Raw genomic sequence first — 23,632 nt, forward strand, 5'->3', positions numbered from 1 at the left:
ATCTCTTATTCATTTCCACTACGGACAGAACCAAACAATAATGGATATATGTTACAGTAAGAGAATTTGATTTTGATAGTGCTTTCTACCTATAAATGACAATGAAATATATTATTAGCACAGGGACACTATAGCTTAGATCTAAAATATCCCCACAAGGCCAACATGTTAGACCCTTGGTTTCCAGCCCATGATACTAATGGAAGGGAATGAAAGCTTTAGTAGGTAGGACTGAATGGGAAATTAAGCCATTGTGGAGCATATCATTGAAAAGCATTATGGGATCCTATCCCCTTTCTCTTTCTCTTTATTCCCTGGCTGTTGTGCTCCTATGCTGTGCTGTTCTGCCACAGACTTAGAGTAACAAGATCAAGAAACCATTGGCTAGGGGTTGGAAAGATGGCTCAGCAGTTAAGAGCACTGACTGTTCTTCCACAGGTCCTGAGTTCAATTCCCAGCAACCACATGGTGGTTCAAAACTATCAGCAATGGGATCTGATGCCCTCTTCTGGTGTGTCTGAAGACAGCTAGAGTAAACTCATATACATAAAATAAGTAAATCTTTTTTAAAGAGAAAAAGAAAGAAATTAATGACTGGAACCATTAACTGAAGTAAATCCTCATAATTTTATTTTTCTCCTCTACTTTCTTGCAGTGATAGAAAGGGAAATTTGAAAATTTTCTGCCACTGGTGATTTTTTTAAGTATGTAAAATTGTCTACTGGGGTACTTTAGGTCAATAGATGTTTAAGTGACTGACTATGAAGTGAATGGCAATATAGTAGAAGAAGTTACAAACCAAGGACTTCTAATCCTGGGACTGACTTTCATCATGGAGTAACTTCTTTGCCCTTCTTGAGCCTCTGTTTCTTCATGCAAAAAGTGAGGGAGTTGGACTGATGGTGACTAATATGGTTGCCAGCTCTGTGAGTCTGTCTCTACAGATCAGGGTAGGACAGCAAGGCCATTTCTAGCTCTGAAATTCTATTCCACTGTTATCTTGAAACAGAATAGCACAGTAGAGCTCAGTATCATGGCTCTCCCCCACATCTCTCCCCTCTTCTTCCCTTTCTCTCTTCCATTCAAATCCAAATAGACAAAGACCTTTAAGATGATTTATGATTTATGCTCACACCCAGTCTGTTTCCAGAAGGGGAGAGAACACACATGGAATACAAACAGTTTCTTTTTCTACCTGCTAAGGTATTTCTAGTGGTCTCCCTAAGTATCCGGCAGTTGATTATTCCTAGTGACAGAAAAAAAAAAAGGTGGAATTTTTCTTGTCATCTAATGTAGGGTTTCAGTGTGCCTCACTGAGCTGCATGAGATTTTCTAGAAGGAATGGGAATCATTATCTCTAACTTTTTTGTCACTACCTGGTGGCAGCAGGTTTGATTTTAATGCCACCTACTTCTGCACTCAAAGAAAATACCTTGATTCCCTTCCATAAGAGCCTGAGTAGATGGCCTGAGTGAGACCTATACCATCTCACACATCTTGAGCCAGAGTTAACCATTCTGAATCTTACCCTCTACTCGGGAATTTCCTGGTTGTACACTTAAACCATTTGAAAATGAATCCAGTAGGATGCTGATACTGGGCAACCCAGCTGCACAAATACCCAAGTTTTCATAAGTTGTAAAGAAGTAGAAAGTAGAGTCCATTCCATTTGTAACATCTCTAACTTCAGAAGTGTCCCCTTTAGAAGAAGGCCTCTGCTATGGAGGAAAGACATCAGAAAGAGAAAGCACGAGAGACTCATCTCCCCTTTCAAAGGGTATCACAGGCTACTTCAGCCTGGGTAGGAATTCGGTCATCAGCAACTCTCACTGGGAAATTATCCAGTGTTTATCCTAGTTCAAAGGTTAAGAGCAGCAGCTAAGCACTATCCCAGAAAGAGTTGAGCTCTTTATCGGTGTTCTGTGAAGGATTTAAAGATGCTAGTGAGATGGTCTGCATTAACGAGCAGTTGGACCTAAACAAGAAAAAGATGTACAAATGAGAAAACATACACAAAGTTACCGTAAAATGCCAGTGTTCAGAGTCAGTTTTTTGCAATGCTATCCATGTATTTCATCCCTTGTTCCCAGGTCTGAAACAAATGTGATCTGAACTGTTAGCCCGCCATCTCTGACAGTTTAAATGTATGGGTGCGGACTCTTCCTGAGACTAGCCAAGCAAAGGAGGTTCCATGAGGGAAATGTGCCCGAGGAACAGTCAGAAGGGATACCAATGAGAAAAAGAGATTAGAAGAACTGAAAATGTCATCATTGTTATGGTTTTGCAAAGGCTCAGATCTGGGCAGCGGTTCCCAAGTCAAAGATACCAGCAGCCTCCATAAAAAATAACAATTACCACCGGACATTCTGGAGATTAAAAAAAAAATGGTTATATTTGTATTTCAAAGAGTTCTGGGCTGAGATTCAGAAAGAATTGCTCCTTGTTAAAAACTGGGCCTTCCTGAAGATTGGGCTCATGGTGTTCTCTTTTTAAGTAACAAACTATATTTCTGGACCATTCGAGTGGCCATGGCCCAGAACTCATGTCAAGGATGTGATTATTTCGGTTTCTTCCTTATTTCTATAGTCTTTGTTCACTATATGCTAGTCATTGGTTCAGTCTGGCCCCACCACACTGTCACGTTGCCCCTTACTTGAAATGCATGTGCTCTACAAGAACTGTAGTGTATGGGCTGGAGAAATGGCTCAGTGGTTAAAAGTACAACTGCTCTTGCCTAGGACCCCAGTTCCAGTCCCAGCACCCACACAGTGGCTCATAACTGCCTGTAATTCCAGTTCCAGAAAATCCAATGGCCTCTTCTGACTACCATAGGCGCCAGGCACATACGTGGTATACACACACATCACATATACGCACGCACGCACGCCACACGCACACACACACACACACACACACACACATCTTTTAAAAATAGAACCATAGCACAATGCCATTCTTTACCTAGTTGTATCACAGCTCAAACTATTCAATCTCCTCCAGCCTAACCATTTCCAGTGATAAAAGCTTTTATTGTCGTCATCAGGGGACAAAAGCCCTACTATCTGGCCTGACTTCTTCCCGGAAAAATCCTGGGCCTGACTCAATTCCTGAAGAGTTGTTTCTTAAGAACTCGGAAGATAGTACAAAGCCCTCCAGCCTTCAGTCCCACTGCACAGTTCAACCTCTGAGAGCTGAAATGAATCTAAGCAATAGCAAAGTCCTTTTCCTGGTGAAAAACTTGTTCATTTCAAGAGCATTAGAAATTGCATGAAGTTGTGACAGGGCCATTTCAGATGTCACTAGATGGCTCTTCCCTTTGGGAGGCCCTCAAGCAATCCTGATACTCACTTTTGCTCACCTTGGCTTCTGTTTTTCTATGCTGCCAAAGCACCCTGAGCAAACTGATCAGGGACTGCCACATTTCATAAAGGAGAAATCAGACACACCTAACCATCAAAACGTAGAAAGCATCCCCTTCCCTTGGTAGTGTGGAATGTGTGAATACCTGTTAGTAATCCAGTTCCATCAGGAACTAACTTCTTCTGGTCAGTCAGTTCTGTAAAAGGTACATAATGACACAAGGGGGAAAATACAGCCCAGGCTATCAGGGAGCTTGAAGTAGAATCCAGAGTGGAAAGTCTGCCAAGAGAAAAGGAACAACGGCCCAATCCTCATGAGTGTATTAGCTATCAGAGTTTACCAAGAGCATAGGCCCAACAATGGTCAGACTAGCAGGGATAGTAACCGGGGCAGCCATGTAGTGTGGATTAGGCCAGTTTGCCTTATCATCCAGCTAGGTCTTGTGAGGGAGCCCCAGACCCTAGGCTGTGTTACCAGTGCATCTTCATGTTACCCTTCAAACACTGGGACAAGAGGTGCTCCCTACTACTGCTAAACGCTCAGTCGCCTCAGTGTCCATGCTCCTCATCTTTGTCCCTGTATAGCCAGTGCTCCTATCGTGCCTCCAAGTTTGAACGACTTGAGTGATACCTATTCACTCAGTTGTGCTCCAACCAGTATCATTTGACCGCGTTGTTGTGAGGTATATTTAGAAGATATACATCAGTCTGACTTTGAAGTATGGCTCGAATTTGGAAAAAGACAGAAAAGTGACTGCAGGGTTGAGCTCTTACCTCTGGCAAGGAAATAGTTTGTAGAGCAGCTAAAGAGAGCCCCGGTGTTTGCTGGAGGCTGTGGAGGCTGGAGGTGCCTTTACTCCTTTCTGTCATCCCTGCCTCCTTGGGAAACCTTTCAAACATGAATGGAGTTCTTTTTGTCCCAATAAAGAAGGCGCTGGCACACGCCGGAGAAGGGATGTACCTAGGAGCTCCCTCAGAGCTCTGGATCCTGTCGGTTTAACACTAACACAGGAAGTGAGCCTGCTTTGTCTGGTTCCATACATCCTCACTCTGGGCCCTTGCAAAGGAATCAGAATAACTGGTATTTGTTTATCCATTGCCAGACACTGAACCGATGATTTTCTCTTATCACTAGAATCATTACTAATGATGACCATTCATTATGAGCTACGCATTATACAAATATATTCAGTATATTGTCTCATTAAACCATCACACCCACTTTGTGAGGTAGGACTAGTAATTTCATTTTATAAATGGGGAAGCTGAGGCAAAGAGACTGAAGTGACGTGTGTAAGGAGGCATGCGCTGCTTCCTTTCTGATTAGCATGCTTAAGTCATACACATCAGTTAGTTTTTAGTGCACTATTTCATTACATATGTACAGCAAGCACTACAGAAGTCCAGCCTCCATGTGTCTAACTTCCCTTCCTTCTGACTCTAGCAATCACTGTTCTGCATTTGGGCCAACCTTTTTAAAAAGCCTGCGCTTGTGGAAGAAAATATGTTCTACTTGTATTTCGGAATCGACCTTATTTCACCTAACATAATGCCCTACATTGCCATCCATTTTGTTGCAAAACAGAAGGATTTCATTTTCTCAATGGCGGGATACTACTCCACTGTGCATAGTCTCTGCGTTTGCTTTACCCATTCATGTGTTGTTGATAGGCACCTAGGTCAATTCTGTATTTTACCTATTGTAATAATGCCACATTAAACATCTGGATGCAGATAGCCCTTTGCTATGCTGATTTCCATTTCTTTTGTGTGTATGTCCAGAAGGGAGACAGTTGGATGTTATGAATTCTGTTTCTCTTTTGTTGAGGAGCCTCTATTTTGTCTCCATAATGACTGTGCTAAATTTCATTCCCAGCAGTAGTGTATGGGAATTCAGTGTCCCCTCCCACCCGGACCAGCATTTGTTATTTCTTGTCTTCAGTCTCTGTTTTGATATTAGCCAAGGACAAATTCTCAGGAAGGTCTCCCAATTCATAGTAACAACAATATCATATCTCCTCCTTTTGACTCCTAGTCTAATTCAAAGGCCGTGATGCACACAAGAAACCCAGCTTCTATCCAACCTCACTCCTCCCTCCCTTTGATTGGCTGACTCACTGACTGTCTCTGAGCTTCTAACCAAAGGGATCCTGCGGGGAGACTGTCTTGTTTCTGCAAACTGTCATCTTTTTAAGTCCTTCTGCTCGGGCACCTACCTTATCGCTCTCTCTCTCTCTCTCTCTCTCTCTCTCTCTCTCTCTCTCTCTCTCTCTCTTTCTTAAATGCTCTGCAGACATCAAACACACACTTTCCCCTCAACTCTGTCCTTCATTCTGTCAGACAAGTGGGTAGCTGGTTCACATCTTTTATTATCTTTTTCCGTCTTGTATTTGTTTGTTTGTTTTTTTTTTACTTACTTCCTTACTTTTATTCTTCTCTCAAACAATATATCCTGACCTCAGTTTCCACTCCTCCCAGTGCCTCATCTCCTCTCCCCCAGATCCACTCCTCCTCCATTTCCCTCCATAAAAGAGCAGACCTCCTGGGGATATCAACTGAACACGGTATCACAAGATATAATAAAAAGAGACACAAATCTTCATATCAAGGCACATCTTTTTTTTTTTAAGATTTGGGGTATTTTTATGTGTATGGGTCTTGCCGGCATGCATGTCTGTTGCAGTATGTGCATACCTGGTACCTTCAGAGGCCAGAAAAGAACTTATTAGAGTTACTGAGAGTTGTTACCTCCCAGGCATAGAAACTGGGCCCTCTGCAAGAACAAGAAATGCTCGTAGTGACTGAGCCTCTCCGTGCCTTTAATCTGAGCCCTCAGGAGGCAGAGGTAGGCAGATCTTGGTGAGTTCAAGGTCAGCCTGATCAACCTAGTAAGTTCCCTGCCAACCAAGGTTACATAAGAGACCCTGTCTCAAACAACAACAACAAAACAGCCTACAACTACAGAATAAACAAGCCTGCCTCTGTACTGAGCATGACAGACAGGAACTCATCATGCCTTGGGACACCTAGGTCCTCTGCCTTTTTATTTCCCAAACAGATCTTGTATGCCCACAGTGACTCTTGAAATCATACCCAGACTAGTAAACGAACTGTCCAGCACCCTGCTCCAGAACTGGAGACTGAGGCACGCTTGGCAAAGCTGTACAGCTAGCAGCGACTGCTCACTGCTCAGACTGCTCCTCTCTGCCTGGGCCTGGTTTGGCTCGCCCCCTGGTGGTCTACCTTAGGAACTGCATTTTCTTGGCTCTATTGCTCCCAGCCTTCTGATTTTGTGTTAGCAAGCCTTTGGAGGGTGTGTATCTATCTGCTGGGGACCAGAGAGATTCACCTTGAAATTCTCACAGCCTGTGGTAACTGGGTTCTGCTGAGCTCCCAACTCTGTTTTCCAAGTGTAGTTGTAGCCTGTGCTGCTTCTTGCTGAGTGCCAAGTGTTTTAGTGTCTGACAGAGGGGCAAGGAGAAATGGAAAGAATACATTCTTTATTTTCTTTCCTGCTCTTAAAAGGCAACCTAACAGGCTAGATACCTGAGCTGCTTCTCTGTATCTGCCTCTCCTGGGTGTCCATCAGAAACATAGGTAGTTGTCATAGAAATTCTGGCTTGAGTCGATCTAAGAGAAACAGAACTGATTCTGCCAGTTAGCCCTAATGCCTCTCTCTATGTGTGGCCGGGGGGAAGGTGGGGGGGGGGAGGGGCACAAGCAAAAAAAGTGATCAGAAACATAGGCAATATCACCATCACTGTGGTTTTGCAAAGGCTCAGAGGTAGGTAGCAGCAGTTCCCAAGTCAAAGATATAGCAGCCTCCATATATCAACAGCTACTAGTGCGCATGTCAAAAGAGTTCCAGGCTGAGGTTCAGGGTGGAAAACAATCGCTCCTTGTTGAAAACTGAATCTCCCTGAAGATTGGTCTCAGGATGATTTCTTCATAAATTACAAACTACATTTGTAGACAATTCAAGTGTCCATGACCCCGAGGTCCTTACAAAGGTGTGTGCCTCTTCTACCCTAGTCTCAGAGCCCTCGTTTTAAATACTATGCATCTTTGATTGGAACAGCCAATGATACACATATTCTTTCATTTGATTGGATTGAGATTTGGGGGGTGGGTGCTTGCTTTTTGTGTTTGTTTGTTTGTTTCAATTTTTGAGACAAGAACTCACTGTGTTGCTCCTACAGACAGGCTTTTACCAGTGCCTCCCTGTTCTCAGGTTACAAGTGAGTAACCACGAATCCAGCTTCTGCTTAGAAATGGATAACTAAATATGGTATTGGGGCCATGACTCAGCACTTAGGGGTCCTGCTGCCTTTGCAGAAGAGTGGAAATGGGTTCCTAGCAAAGAAGTCAGACAGCTCGCAAATGCCTTGGACTTCAGTTCCAGGGAATATGATGCCCTCTTCTGGCTTCTTTGAGCAGACACACAGAATTTAAAACACTCAGAAAACATTCAATGTGTATTCTAAGCTAACACTAAGAAAGCCTTTCTCTCCCTGTGATCATCAGAGATAAAATGGGCTCTGAGCATTGACGACTCGCAAACCAAAATATCTAGAGTAGTGTCAGGTACCTTGTCTGCCTTTTACTTGAGATAGAATAGCCAATTTATATCATCTCAGTTGTTAAAGTAAACCTGCTGTTTTACGTTTCTTTTTATTTATTCTTCTCTCATACAATGCATCCTAATGGAAGCTTCCCCTCCCTCCACTCCACCCAGTTCCCTCAAGTCCCTCTGGACCGAAGATCCCATTCCCTCTCCCCAGCTTACAACCTCCTCCCTCCCCGGCCTGCACAGAAAAGAGCAGACCTCCCAGGGACATCAACCGGCACAAGATAAATCTGCTGTTTTCAAGGACTCAAGAAAATATCAGGGTAAAATAAGAATATAACAAGTCTCTCTCTCTCTCTCTCTCTCTCTCTCTCTCTCTCTCTCTCTCTCTCTCTCCTCCCTCCCTCCCCCCCTCCTCTCCCCTCCCCCCTTCCTACCTCCCTCTTTCTCCTTTCCTCCTCCCCCTTCCTCCCTCCCTCTTCCTCCTTCCCTCCTTCCCATCTTCCCTCCCCTCTCTCTCCTACATGCCCAGCCTTCTCTGTTTCCTTTATGCTTTTGTCTGCTTCACACAATTCTGTTCTCCTCTGCTCTCCTCCCCACTTTCCCCTGGATAACAAAGTCTTGATGAGAAACATATATATCGCAAAGTCCCTCCTAATAATTGTGGCACACCAGAAATCTTGCAGAATGGAAGAAAAGAAAGCATTTTAGACTTATCCCCTCAATAAAGAATCAACAATTTTTTTATTAAAAAGTTTAATTTATTCAATGTATGTGAGTACACTGTCACTGCCTTGAGACACACCTGAAGAGGGCATCAGATCCCGTTACAGATGGTTGTGAAATGATTGTGGTTGTTGGGAATTGAACTCAGGGCCTCCGGAGAAGTGGCCATCTCTCCAACAATTATCTCCAACAGTGCCTAGAATCAACAATCATTATAGAACAAGTGAAATAATGGGATTACAAATCTCTCCACTAACCCCACCCGATCTCCATGACCTCTCTGTAAAGAGGATCACCTTGGACTCTCTAGGAGATGAATGCTCATAATACCTCATTTGTACATGTCACGCAGGCAACCTAATTGATGCAGATATATTTTAGAGCGGAGGGTCTCCATTTTAACTAGAACTCATCTTCTAGAATACTGTAGACTCTTTTCTAAAATATATTACTTATCCACTTTACATTCCAATCACTTCTCCCTTCCCAGTCCCCACTTCCCACAGTCCCTTCTTCTCTGGGTATCCGCCGAACCTGATACATTAAGTCTCTGTAGGGCTAGGTGCATCCTCTCCCACAGAGACCACACAAGGCAGCCCAGTTAAGGGAACACACTCCACGGACAGGCAACAGCCTGAAGGATATGTAGGTTCTTATTTTTAAATGTGTTTGAGGGCTGGAGAGATGACTTAGCAGACAATGACTGCTCCTCCAAAGTACCTGGGCTCAGTTCCCAGCACCTGCATGGCAGCTCACAACCATCTGTAACTCCAGTCTCAGAGGAAACGATGCCCTCTTCACAACTCCACAGGCACCAGGCATTCTCATGGTGCACAGACATACATGGCAGGCAAAACATCCAAATACACATAAAAATAAATACAAAAGAACTTAAATATACTTGAAGCATGAATAAATGAACGATGTTCAAATACATAGAGAATATTTTGAAGCACGAAGCAATTTGGATAAAGCTGACAAAAACTCATCCTATTATCCTCTTGTCTACTTGTTGCATTCCTTTGAACAAAATACCCGGTAAAAGTAATTGAAGGAAGTATTTATTTGGGATCCATCGTGGAGACAGGAACTTAAAGTAGCTGATCACATTATATTTGCAGCCAGGAAACAGAGAGCCCTGAATACTGGTACTCAGCTCACTTTTGCCTTTCGTTTCTGACCCCAGCCCAAAGAGTGGTGCCTCCTATATTGAGTTGGGTCTTCTCATCTTAATTAACCTAGTCTAGTCACTTCCTCAGTGACTCTATGTCCTATCAAAGTGACAATATTAACCACTGCCGCAACCTTTCTTGTAAAGGGCCAGTTAGCAAATGTTTTAGGCTTTGTGGGCCATAAGTTCTGTCTCAACTACTCAATTCTTCTGTCACAATGCAAAAATAGCCAAACATAATATAAAAACGAATGGGCATGGCTATGTGCTGATAGTGTTTTGTTTATGGACACTGACATTTCTATAAATGTTAACGGGCAAAATACTATTCCTTTGATTTTGATAATATTAAAAATGTAAGACAAATATTCTTAGCTTGTGGGATATACAAAAGTAAATAGCCAATTTTCCAGTTACGTGGCTGATTCCATAATATGCATCTTTTCAACCTTCAAAGACCTAAGAAAGCTTCCTGATTAGGGGCCGTCACTTGTTTTCTTCATATCCCACTGTTGCCTAGGAAAATGGGACATATAGTAGGTCCTTAGTAAATACATTTTATGAAATAATAGAAAGAAGCTTTGAGAAATCTCTGATTTATAATTTGTCAATCATGTTTTACAAAATAGATAGCCAGATTTATATTCCTTGCAAATATTTCATGCATGGAGATCAATGAATTGTTTAATTGAAAGAAAATCTGCCTCACTTGTAGGTTTTCCCTGATTTTAATCTGTGGCATCAATAATACATAAATTATATGTATGTATATGTATATGTATATATATATATATATATATATATACTTACCTGATACAGTACCGTACACTGTGTGAAGCACGCTTACATATATCTTTGGCTATGTTATCTGCATGTTACAGATAAACAAGGTTCTCGTATATGTTGAGACATGCCAGAGTTCGTGTCTCAAGTTTCACATGAAAAGTTTATTCATTCACTCATTCCTTAACACAACTGCACGTGAGAGGCAGTTAGGTAGACGCTACTGTCTTCAGTATGGATGGGTACCTTTACACCCATTTACCCATAAGTCGCACTACTTAAATCCAGTTGCTCACAAGGAAAAAAAAACATGCAACTGGGATGACAACCTGGTGGGAGGTATGTTGAGGGTCCATGAGTCACCTACAAACCATACAAACATAGATCTCAGTCAGACAGGGATGGTTTATTGAACACACACCCTAATATTAATCAATCAGGATGTAGCTCAGAATCATCTGAGGCTACCGCCCTGAACATCTTTCTCTGTCAGCTTATAAAGGAAAAAAAAGAACAGTGATCTCATATGCAGGTACAGGAAGTACTGTGGTCAGCTCTGACTCAAGCCATTTTAGACATAACAATTCATTGTGCCCTTTAATTTGATGGGTCCTATATAAAGCTTTGTGAAATTTCTTAAAAACGCTCATAACGAACATAACGGGACATGTGACCAGCATGCCCTTGCTCTGAGTCAAGTCATGTTTCTACTGACAGACATTTTACAGCAAAAAAATGAAATAGCTGGCAGGCATGGAGCAAAATGTATACAAATATCCTGGGGAGGGGAGGGGCAGCCCTCACCAGGTAGGAAGAGGACAAGAGGGATGGAAAGATGAGTGTCACCAGAGCATATTACATATATATGTGAATATATCAAAGAATAGATTTGCTTTTAAAAATCTCACTTCTGGGCATAATGGCCCACAACTGTAACCCCAGCACTAAGGGGGGGGGTATATTGAGAAGGACAGTGGACTCAAGGCCATCCTGAGTTATGTATTGAGACAGTCTCTCTCAAAACAACCCAGTGAGCATAGCTGGGGATCATGTTCACCAGTTGTCATGGGGTCCAGGCAGACAATGGCAGCTTCTTAGACCATTACACCTCTGTTGTCACAACCACAAGGACATCAGTGCTAGACTGCAAAAGATGTGGGCAATGAGTGGATACTGAGTGAGTTCAAGCTAGAAAGCGCTCTGATGCTTTGCAGCTGGGCACAGGCACTTCTGTTAATGTCAACTAAGCATTCAAAGTAATTCCCGACTGTCTTCAGAATGAACAGTTCATTCTAACTACCTGGAAACCTCAAACAGAACAGTTTGGCTGAGCATTGAGGAACAGAAAACCAACCATCCCTAGACTACTGTACACATGTGGCAAGTTAAAGGGTGGAATCTGGGCTTGCGAGACACCGAGCACCATATTTTTGAACATTCTAGTTTTATTTGTTTTTTTTTTTTTTTTTTTTTTGATGAACTGAAACAAAATGGAATCCTTGTACAGGGCTGAACCCGGTAAACCTAGGACAAGAGATTGAGACAGGAAAAACCAGCCGGGTCTACATATTATGTTCCCAGTCAGCCTGAGTTACAGCAATTCCATCTCAGAAAGAAAGAAAGCAGGAGGGAGGGAGGGAGGGAGGGAGGGAGGGAGGGATGGAGGGAGGGAAGGAAAGAAAGAAAGAGGTATAGATAGAAGAGAGTTAAAATTATAATATCTTTAAAATTACATTTTTACCCTGTATGATGCAATATATACATTTGATAAACTCCACAAATCTGCATTTTTAACATTTGCCCCATGTAATTCTGATGAACACAAATACTTAAGACATAAACCCCCAATTCTACCTAGAGAAAAAGGCATTCTAAGTGAGATTGGCATCCCTTGAGAGGGCAGAGAAAATGAATATTCTCACTTCTGTTTAGGGTGTGTGTGTCATGGTAATTTGTGTCGCTTTCCATCACAGGGAAGCAGAACTAGTCCTATGTCAAATAAAGGAAGCAATGGATAATTAGTGTAAAGGCTGCCAAAATATCCTTCTGACGAGTTGTCCCTAGGGCCAACGATTCCTGAGGACAGCCTTTCTCTTTAAGGGTTATTATTAGCTCTGCTCTCCCTGGGGTTGTGTTGTTTTGCCTCCTCTACATTATCTTAGAAAGTTGTCCAATTTGCTAAGCAAGATGGCTGCTGGCAGGAGATCTGAGGGAATGCATAAGACTGTCAAGAACTCGTAAGAAATTGGCCCCATAGTTTGAAAGAATAATAACCTTGAGCTTGCATTTGTTGAGAAATGTGAAAATAAACAGATATGATCATTCCACCAACTCCATGTGCTTATACTCTGAAGAAGTCAGCAACCTTAGAGTGTGTGTTCTACCATTAGAGTTATAGGTCCACGCAGCAAAAGGAGCTAAAGCCAATAGAGACTCTGGCCTGCTCTGCAGGAGACCATGATCTCAAAGACAAAGCAGGGCACACACATGGATTAGAACACACCAATGAAGTTAAGTGTCGCTGCGTGCACATTGATGTGTTTATAAAAAGCTAAAGAGGGAAGATATGTTCTATGGAGATGTGGTGAGGTATGGGGGATGGGGGTGCTTCAGTGGGCTCATGTTGAGGCATCCCTTACCCCTGAGAGACCAGCCACACAACGGTATAGTATAGAATAGTTTATTCAGAGAATGGGGAGAAAAGTCAAGAGGGGCAGAGAAAGGGGAGGAGGGGGGAGAGAAGGTGGAGGAGAAGGGGGGAGGGAAAGGAGGAGGGGAAGAGGGGGGAGGGGAAGGAGGAGGAGGGAGGGGAAGAGGAAGAGGAGGAGAGGTTGGCCAAGAGCATGAGAAGAGAAGGGGGAGGGGAATGGGAGGACACAGCAGGGGCCGGAAGGCAAGAGCTAGAGAACGAGGTGGGGCAAGCAGCCCCTTTTATAGTGAGCCAGGCATACCTGGCTGTTGCCAGGTAACTGCGGGGCGGGGCTTAGAAAAAATGCTAACACACACCCTGGTAGCATGAAAGTTCTAAAAGTTTTGGAAAGTTGGAAGGGGATGGACCACTGTTTGTGGTTGTGTGCCTGATTTTCACAAGTCAGCATCCATATGTTCCAAAGTTAGACTAGAGTCTGAGAAGGTAAGGCAAAAAGAAAGCATTGGCGTCACCAGCAGACACTAGTCCTGTGCTGATCAACAAAAATCGCCATCCTCTATTAGGGAAGGCTTAAATAAGCGTGTTGACAAAAACCACATGTACAGACCTGCAATTCAATTTATAGCAAGTTGGAAATGGAACCAGCATCTATTGGCCAGGTTATACTGCTCACATAGTCCACACAATCATCAGGATACAGATACCTTTTAATCAACCAGTGGCTCATACCATATGCTCTATTATTTGCTGGCGTTTAGGATGCAGGGGCTATCCAACAACCCCTAGCAGCTTTCCTGGCACATATTACTTGCTCAATACAGGACTCGAAAACTGACTAGGTAGACATATATAAATTGGTTTATAATAAATAGATGAGGGGGAAACCAGTGGAAAGATTATTTGCCACAGCTTTGCTATTTCCCAACTTTTCTGGCAATTCTCGACATGAGTTTGTCCGAGCCCCAAGGGAATGGAATGGTAGTGACAGGAGGTGCTTCTGTGATCTTTGTTTTTTTCAAAATGCTTATAAGCGAGCGAGCTAAAATTTGGAACATCAGAAAGCCTCCTAAACTCCAGAGATGACTGTGGCTTCTAACTTGGCCCATTGCATGTTTGCATACTTTGCCAAAAGCAAATTCATTTCTCCCCAGACCTGTAGCAAATTACATTTTACAGTTTCTATTTAATTTTGAGATTATCATATAATTACATCATTTCTCCCCTCCCTTTCCCCCACTAAACTCTCTGATATAATCCTCCTTGCTCTTTTTTCAAATTCTCGGCCTCTTTTTATATTTTTCATTAAGCAAATTGCTTCTGAAAGGACATAGATGCTTCTATTTTCAAACACATAAGGAGACCCAGGAGGCTGAGAGTTCTGGATCAGGGATTTGAGGCCAGCCTGGGGTACAAAGAAGCATTTTGTTTTAAACAAACTTTTAAAAAGTAAATAAATTTTTAAAAAAGCAAGCACATAAAAATAAAATACATACAAAGAAAAAGCTGAACTCCCATTGGGGTTACAAATATAAAGAAACAGAAAACAGATGATTTTCAGATACCACAGTGTCTAAGCAACGTATGTAAGACACTGAATCTCCTCATGTCTGAAGGAGCCATAGCATCATTATTCCTTGTGCTCACACACGTGAACACACTGTCTATTAAAGCGCTCTCTCTCTCTCTCTCTCTGTCTCTGTCTCTCTCTGTCTCTGTCTCTCTCTGTCTCTGTCTCTCTCTGTCTCTGTCTCTCTCTCTCTCTGTCTCCCCCTCTCTCTGTGTTTGTGTGTGTGTCTGTGTCTGTGTCTGTCTCTGTCTGTCTGTGTCTCTCTCTCCCCTACCCTGGCCTTCAAGGACACCTGTTCGTGTGTTGGTTTCTTTTTTTCTTCACGTTTTTTATAAGCTTAGAAAAAGTCAGGCTTTATTATCTTCTCATCCCCCTCCCCACACTCTGTTGTCTACTTTTGTGTCTCATGTGACTTCTCCTGAATTCTTTTGGCCTACTTTCATGGACTCCTAGTTCATTCTACAGCCTATAGCTCGCTCTCATAGCCCCTTATTTATGTACAGAAAACATTTTAAGTTCGGATCCACATACGAGAGACAGCATGGTTTTTTTGTTTGTTTGTTTGTTTTTGTTTTTGTTTTTGTCTGAGACTTGGTCACCTCCCTTTGAAGATCACACCAATATGAAGGTTAGTGCCCTCGTCTTGCTGCACCTTGATCTGCCATGTTTTTGTTGATACCTCTAGGAGGCCTTCTCTTTTTGAAGGGAAATGGAGGAGCAGTGGATCTGCGGGAGACAGGAGGTAGGGAAGGGCCTGCCAAGAGTGGCAGGAAGGGAGGCTGTGGTTGGAATGTATTGTATGAGAGAATGAATAAGTAAATAAGTAATAGAATTTTTTAAAATTGGACCCCAAGGTCCATCCCTTTTTCAGCAAATGTAGTGATTTTAGTTTTTGCAGATGAAAGGCTCTCAGACATTCACCTCACTGCTGAATCTGAAAAAAGAAACCACGTATCTCCTTTGTCTTTGGGGTATATATTATACATTTAAACAGTACTTAGTATGGGGTATAGATTATGGTTACAGTAGACTGACATTTACAATAATACTCAATTCCTCATTTAAGTATTTCTAATGACGTCAGAATGCCATAGCTATTTGTTATGCGAAGCTAACGACGAGTTTAAAATTAAATGGTTAAACTTCGGAAGGGAAGAAGTTTCCGTCCCCCTTCTCCTTGACTTCTTATTTACAATACACATGGTCACAACATTTTTATAAGTAGAGGCTGTTAATTTTGACTGTCTTGCCATTTGTTATGACAACTGCAAACTAAAATTTAATTTTTACTTCTCATAATGACAAGGTAAAATTATTCTTCTTAATTTAACTATCATTCAACTAGTCAAAACTATTCAAAGAAACACAAATATTATGTAAATTTTGATAGCCATTAGACATAAAAATTATATTTTTATGGCAAATACATTTCTTAAACATATATGTAGTACTTTTATTCCAACTAGTTATTATATTCATGGATGAATACTGAATAATATTCAGGAAGAGGAGTCAATACCAATTACATTTTCATTTTAATAAAGTAAATGCTAAGAAATAGTTTTTATATCCGTAAGATAGTGTTAAAATGGTACTGTCAATTCATTCAGATTTTTGTGTCAAATTGTCACGCAATAAATTTTTCATAAAATACTAGTTTTAAAAGTCTGTCGTCTGACAACATGACTGGGTAGACTTCAAACATTAACAAAAATAAAGAATCAGAGACTATGTGGGTTTTATTGCTATTGCTCTGGAGTATAGCTTGAAATCTGAGATGGTAATACCACCGGAAGTTCTTTTCTTTTTCAGGATTGTTTTAGCATTCCTGGTTTTATTTTTTCTCCCTTTTCCCATATGAAGTTAAGTTATGTTCTTCCAAGGTCTATAAAAATATATGGTGTTGAAATCGTGATGGGGATCTGTGTTGAATCGGTAGATTGCTTTTAGTAAGATGGCCATTTTCACTATGCTAATCCTACTGATCCATGAACATGGGAGATCTTTCCATCTTCTGAGTGGGAAGAGTGAAGAGAGAGGGAACTGTCATCTGGATGTAATATGTGAGAGAAAAAGAAGTTAAATAAATACATAGGCATTAGAAACCCTCTGATTTAGAGAAAGGGTTTTTGGGGCTGGGGAGGATGACTCGGTGGGCTTAATCTCCAAGACCCACATAGAAGTCATGATTCCCGGAGAGTTTCCCGGAGAGAGGACCATAAGAAAAAAGATCTCCCGGGCTAGTGCTGACTGGCTAACATAGCCAAATCTGCAAGCTCTGGACCCAGTGAGAAAGTTTGTCTCAATAAATAAGGGGATTGTGGTAGATACCAAAAATTGATCTCTACTCTTCACATACATGCACAAGTGTCCATGTGAGAAACACAGACACAGACACACACACACACACACACACACACACACACACAAGCACACTCACAGAGAGGGAGGGGGAGTAGGAAACACTATAGTCCTGTAGTTAGTTGGCAGTGTCAGATAAAAGTTTAATTGGTATGAATCACCAATCACAAACTATCATGGCCCTTGAAGTGAAGCTTCACACATCAATGGAGAGACCCTAAATTATTTTTCCAATATTTGAAAGTTGCAAATATCATGACATCTTGTTCAAAATGCTGTAGTGTCTTGGCCGTTACTATAAGACAGCTGAGACGTTTATCATCGGCAATTATGAACTTAGAGTCAGGCTGTTTGTCGGACTCCCCTTCCAATCAGAAGCAGGGCCTTTACAGATAGATGAGAATCACTCATTGCATTTGTCCATCATAGCATTTTAGTGTGTTTTAAAGTCAGAGTCATGCTGTGTTTTCATTGTTAATTAGCACAGACCACCACACAAGCAGCCCATGGTATGTGTGAAAAACAACAACCCAGAAGCCAATGGAAGGGATCCCTGCCCCAGTCTCTCCAGGTAACCTCTTTGATCTGTCCAGCAGCTTCTTGGAAAATAGCCGTTTACAGAGAGTTGTTTAAAACATTTATTTATTTATTTTGGGGGTGGTGTGTACGTGTGTGTGTGTGTGTGTGTGTGTGTGTGTGTGTGTACACAACTGTGCACACGCACACATTCTACAACATGCATGTCTGAGGACAGTTTGTGGTAGTCAGTTCTTTCCTTCCACCATCCTCCATTCACCTCCTAGGATGTGAATTCAGGTTGCCAGGCTTAGCCGCAAGCACTTTCATCCAGTGAGCTAGCTCACTGACCCCTCTTTACAGAGATTTACTTTATGTGACCTCATTCTGAGCTCTTTCGTGAAGGAAGGCAATCCATAGGATGCTTGTTTTTTAGAGTGGCATTGAGTGAGAAAATGTAGCCAGCTGGGCTGACAGGATGCTGACTGAAAATAGGAAGGAAATTTGAGGAAAGATGTCTTGAGGGCTCTGAAAACTCCAAACATTCCCACAGGTTTAGAAGGCCATAAACATGTGGACAAGCCCATAAAGGTGGGCAAAGGGTTTGAAACATTGATTTACAGATGACTAAGGGGCATGTCATGTGCAGATAATTTAACATCGTTATCCATTTGGGAAATGCCATTGCAAACCATAGTAAGATCCTGCTACAAACTCCAAGAAGCACTGAAGAGGATATAGAAAACTAATGGCAGTTTCTTATAAAGTTACCCACAAATTAACATCATGAGTTAGTAATACCACTCTTAGTGATGCTAGAGGAAAGAAGCTTAGGTTTACACAAAAGCTCATACATGGTAATAACACCTTTATTCATTGTTAAATGCTGAAAACAACTCAGATTTCCCCCCATGGAGTAAATGATAACAAACCACCACACACCCAACTAAAGGAAAACTTACTAGCTGTAAGACTGAATGCACTGATCAATACAGAACCATAGGCCAATCTCAAATGCGTCAGGCTCAGTGAAATAAGTCCATCCCAAAACGATGCTGGTGGTATGCTTCTATTAATAAGGTATATTTGTAAAGACAAACTATAGGATCGGAGAGGAAAGGGGGGCTAGACCTTAGAGAGTCTGACGATGAAGGGGCAACACGAGAGAACTTTGGAGGAGGACAGAGCCACTGTACGTACCAATTTTGGTAGTGATTTCAAGTTCTAAAAACAGCCAGACTTGATTCAAGATGAGGCAGGGGGACTGCCATGGGTTGAGGACAATGTGCTCTACAAAGTAAATACCAGGCCAGTCAGAGCTACAAAGCAAGACCCAACTTGAAAAGAAAAGTTCTAGAAAGGTAATAACAGCATGTCTGTGTACCTTGTGATGGTAATTCACAGGTATATATGCGTCAAAAACTTATAATGGGTAGATTTTAGTTTCTGTAAATTATACATCAAAAATGTTTATTGAAAAAAAATGCTTTGAGGGGATAGGGTGCCTGCCTTTATTCATGGCATTCAGGAGGCAGAGGCAGGCAGATCTCTGAGTTTAAAACTAGCCTGGTCTACAGTAAAGAGTTCTAGACCCCAGAGCTACATTAACAAACCTGTCTTGAAAAAAAACCATTAAGACAACAAAAAGAAGCCACTGGTGATGATGCACACCTTCAATCCCAGCACCTTGGAGGCAGAGGCAGGTAGATCTCTGAGTTCAAGGCCAACCTGTTTGGTTCTACGGAGAGAGTTTCAGGATAGTCATGGCTATACAGAGAAACCCTGTCTTCGAAAAAAATGCTTTGAATGTGAATACAGTCTCTAGAACAAGCAAGTAATGGGTGACAGTCAACTTGAGGCTGGTTATAGAATGCAGTGCTGAGAATTTCATTTGGGGAAAACCACCATACAGATAACTTGCTGCCCTAAAGAAATTATAGAAGAACCTCTGTTGAGATAAAACATGCTTTTTTTTTTTTTTTTTTTTTTTGCTTGATGATGTGTTTAGATGGTGAAGAAGAAAAAATACAGTTCTTGCATGAACCTCCCCAAAATACAAATGAAGCAACCTTAACCCCATCTCTGCCTCTTAAAAATAACCATGATTTACAGGGCAGTGTATACCCACCAATAACATGTAAATATATAACTTTTTCAGTTAATTAAATGGCATCCTTGCATGCAATATATATTGTGGATTTTGCACTCAAGATCTTGAACACAAGCATATATTCACATCTATTCTATTGACAAAGTATGATCTGTAAAGTTAGATTGTATGCCATTTTGTTGTGATATCATTTATTTAAATAGTCATCTACTATTGACCGTTTAGGTTCTTTAAAGTTGTTTGTATTACTATACTCATCAGTAGGGAAGAGTTCTGTGTATAATTTTTTGCAATCCCCTTTTTCCATGCCTCCCTTCATCCTCACCTCGTCTCTTTTTTTTTTTTTTTTAATTTTTTTCTTTCAGTTCTGGTATCTGGACCTAGGGATTCATACTAACATACCAAGCAAGCACTCTACTCCCAAGCCACACTGCTATCACTCTTTCTTGTATTTTAAGGTAGAATCTTACTATACAGCTCAGGCCAGTCTCCAGCTCATGATCTTCCTGCCTCAACTTCCTGGGTAGCTGGGTGTAAAGGCACCAAACCCAATAAGGTGTGTTTTTCAAAGTCAATTGCCAGATCGATGAATTTGCATTTATAGGGTATATGTGATTTGAGTTTATACAGTTCCTGCCAGGTTACCCTCTACAGAATCAACTACCGGGGTTAAAATGAAGCCCAGGTGTCTGTCCCAGTTCCCTGGCTCTCAAACCTTGCACTTGTGTCTTTCCTAGGACCATGCTGATATTGAGTGGAAGTTTGCGAGAACGAAGCTCTGGATGAGTTACTTTGATGAAGGTGGCACCTTACCACCTCCTTTCAACATCATCCCCAGCCCCAAATCATTTCTCTATCTTGGCAACTGGTTCAACAACACCTTCTGTCCCAAGAGAGACCCCGATGGGAGACGAAGGAGGCACAACTTGAGAAGCTTCACAGTAAGACCTGTATATGTATATGTATATGTGTGTGTATATATGTATATGTATGTTCGTAAATGTCTGTGTATATATTTTTCTCTTTATACAAAACTGTTTTTCTCCTTTCCCTCCTTCATGACAGTTCTTACCTTAAATATTCTCCTGTTATTTGTCAGTCAGGAGCTAAGTATCATTCTAAAGTCCTAATATTTACCAAATAATTGAGGTGGGTGAACGGGTAAGGTGCTGGCCAACTGAAATAACTTCTCTGTCCATTTTGAATTTCAGGAACGTCATGCTGACAGCCTGATCCAAAATCAACATTATCAGGTACCGCTTGCCCACTAGGGCTAAACAGAATAGTTCTTGGCCGGGTCTGTGGAGTAGAAGGAAACTACTCCAGCTATGTCTGGACTTGACTTCTCTAGGGGCCCTGGGAAGACTGTCACTCACTTCAGAGTAAAGTAATTCATCAGGATGAAATCATCTGCTCTCCAACCCCATTCATATCCCTTTCCCTCAGCCTCATCTGGGTCTGAGCCATCCATACCTTGGAAGGCTCTTCCTTGAGGTTAAGCAGTAGATCTGTAGTTGCTCAGTCCGTGAGTAAAAGACTACCTATTGTACATCTGACACTAAAATACGCATTAGAGAAGTCACTGTGGACAAACCTTGTACCTCTTAGAAGCTTATTACCAGGGATGGGAGATATTACATCATTAAAATTACAAAAGTTAAGTGATTAGGAGGGTAAAAGTTGTGAACAAAATGTACATACAATAGGAATACACAATACATAGGGAATATAGTCAAGAGGAAGTTGTTAGTTATGTCAGTGAAGGACTTTCTAAACATGACTTTAATCAAAGGAGCAGATTTGTGCTTCTTATGGAAACAGCCGGAAGACAGCCAAGCATACAAATATGGGAGATATTTATTGAAAGTAATCTTTGAAAAATCACAGATAAGAAACTATATTTTAATCTTCTGGATCAAAAGAAATGCAGAGGAAGGGCTGTATCTCAGTTGGTAGAGTGCTTGCCTACCATGCATAACGTTAGCACTGGGTTTGATCCCCAACACTACATAAACTGAGTGAGACGGAGGGCACAAGATCAAAAGTTCAAGGTTATCCTCACTATGGAAAGTTCAAGGTCAAGTTGAGACACTGTCTCAAGAAACCCAGGTAGAAAAATAGTCTACAAGGTTTAAAGGAACCTAATTCCATAAATGGTTTCCATAATTTCCTTCCTCTTAGTAACAGTAAGAAACAAAAAGTACAGTGCTTCATAGGTAACCCTTCTCTTACTCCACCTATCCCCAAACTCTAATAATTCAAAAAAAAAAAAATGATGATGCCTAGGCAAGTCCCATCACCTTTATTTTCCTCTTCAAACCTCACAACAAAATGAAAAGCAAACAAACAAAAACACATTCCCTGGGCATCTCAGCGACTTCTTAGAGCTAACCGAGTAGCAGAAATACAAGCTACAGCATCGCTCACTATTAATATAGGCTTCGGAATCAGCCTTAAGTAGACCTAAAATCTAAGGTTTACATTTCCCAGCAGTGTGACCTTTAAGGAGCCAGTTAACACCACTGGAACCCCATCTGCAAACCAGGAATAATAGGAAAAGTTAAATTACAGGGTTGTGAAACTTCAGGGTAGGTGGCGCCTGGCAAACTGCCTGACACACTGCAGTAAGTGGTAGGAGCAGCAACACCAACCTTGCAACCATGTGTGTTCCAGCCTCCCTGAGGCTAAAAGAGGCCTTTCCTATAAAGGTCAAGTGTTGTTTCTGTGAAAAATATCCTGATTATAAAATTGCTAGCTCACTTAGTGGCTCTCAAGTTCATGAAGAGAAAAATACCTTACTTCACTAAAAGTACTAAGATTTAATCCATCCCTGAGGAACAGATATTGAACGAACATTCGGAGACTCTTGTACTCTCATCATACATGCATACATGTACATACACACACACACACACACACACACACACACACACACACACACACACACTGAATGCATACTATACATTTGAGTGAAAATTCTCCTTTGGGGTAAGTTTAATGGACTGGTACACTGTGCCACCAAAATTCAGAGATGCAAGGACTTATTAACCCAATGATTTCCCATTGCAAAGATGAAGTAAACACGTTTTCTAAGCAGGTTCCTTATTAACCTGATAGCCTGAGAAGAAAACTGAATACCTCTTCGTTGTTTTTTCAATTCTAGGAAGTTATCAGAAATCTAGTCAAGAGATATGTGGCTGCCATGATAAGAAACTCGAAAACAAATGAGGGGCTAACAGAAGAAAATTTTAAGGTAATTTAATCTTGAAGTGGGTAAATCTCTTAATATCTATCTATCTGTCTTCCTCCCACCCAACAGGTCTTTTCCCCTGTCCACAGAGCTGCATTCAAGCCCAATTTCTCATTTCCTTGGTATAATTTAATCTTTATAGAGTCTGAGAATTCTAATTTTAGAATTCCATTTTCCTATACAATTCCTATTTTTTTTTTAAAAAAAAATTCGTTTTAGTTGGGCAGTGGTGGTGTACACCTTTAATCCCAGCACTCAGGAGGCAGAGGCAGACAGATCTCTGAGTTCAAAGCCAGTGTGATCTACAGAATGTGTTCCAGGCTAGGGCCATGCAGAGAGATAACCCTTGTGTCAAAAATAAAAGGTTCATTAAAGTTTTGAAAAATCTGACTTTATTTTTATTTTATGTGTATGGCTGTTGCACCTGGATGTTTATTGCTTGTGGGTACCAGGGGCCCCCAGAAGTGGAGCGAGATGGTTACAAGCCACTCTGTGGGTAGTGAGAGCTGAGTCCAGTTCCTCTAGAACACAGGTCTCCTAAACACTGTGCCATTGCTCCATTCCCTGCAACC

At 41.5% G+C, this 23,632-nt stretch overlaps 1 protein-coding gene across 1 annotated transcript in view; it reads left to right on the top strand.

Moving 5' to 3' along the window:
• Positions 1-23,200, top strand: part of Trpc5 (transient receptor potential cation channel subfamily C member 5) — a 122,564-nt gene extending 99,364 nt beyond the window's left edge. The window contains exons 7-9 of the mRNA XM_032890452.1: positions 20,548-20,751; positions 21,022-21,063; positions 22,974-23,200. Coding sequence (XP_032746343.1) covers positions 20,548-20,751; positions 21,022-21,063; positions 22,974-23,072 — 345 coding nt within the window. The 3' untranslated portion in view covers positions 23,073-23,200. The remainder of the gene's footprint in view (positions 1-20,547; positions 20,752-21,021; positions 21,064-22,973) is intronic.
• Positions 23,201-23,632: the final 432 nt, after the last annotated feature.

Source organism: Rattus rattus, chromosome X, assembly GCF_011064425.1.
Source record: "Rattus rattus isolate New Zealand chromosome X, Rrattus_CSIRO_v1, whole genome shotgun sequence".
Classification (NCBI taxonomy): domain Eukaryota; kingdom Metazoa; phylum Chordata; class Mammalia; order Rodentia; family Muridae; genus Rattus; species Rattus rattus.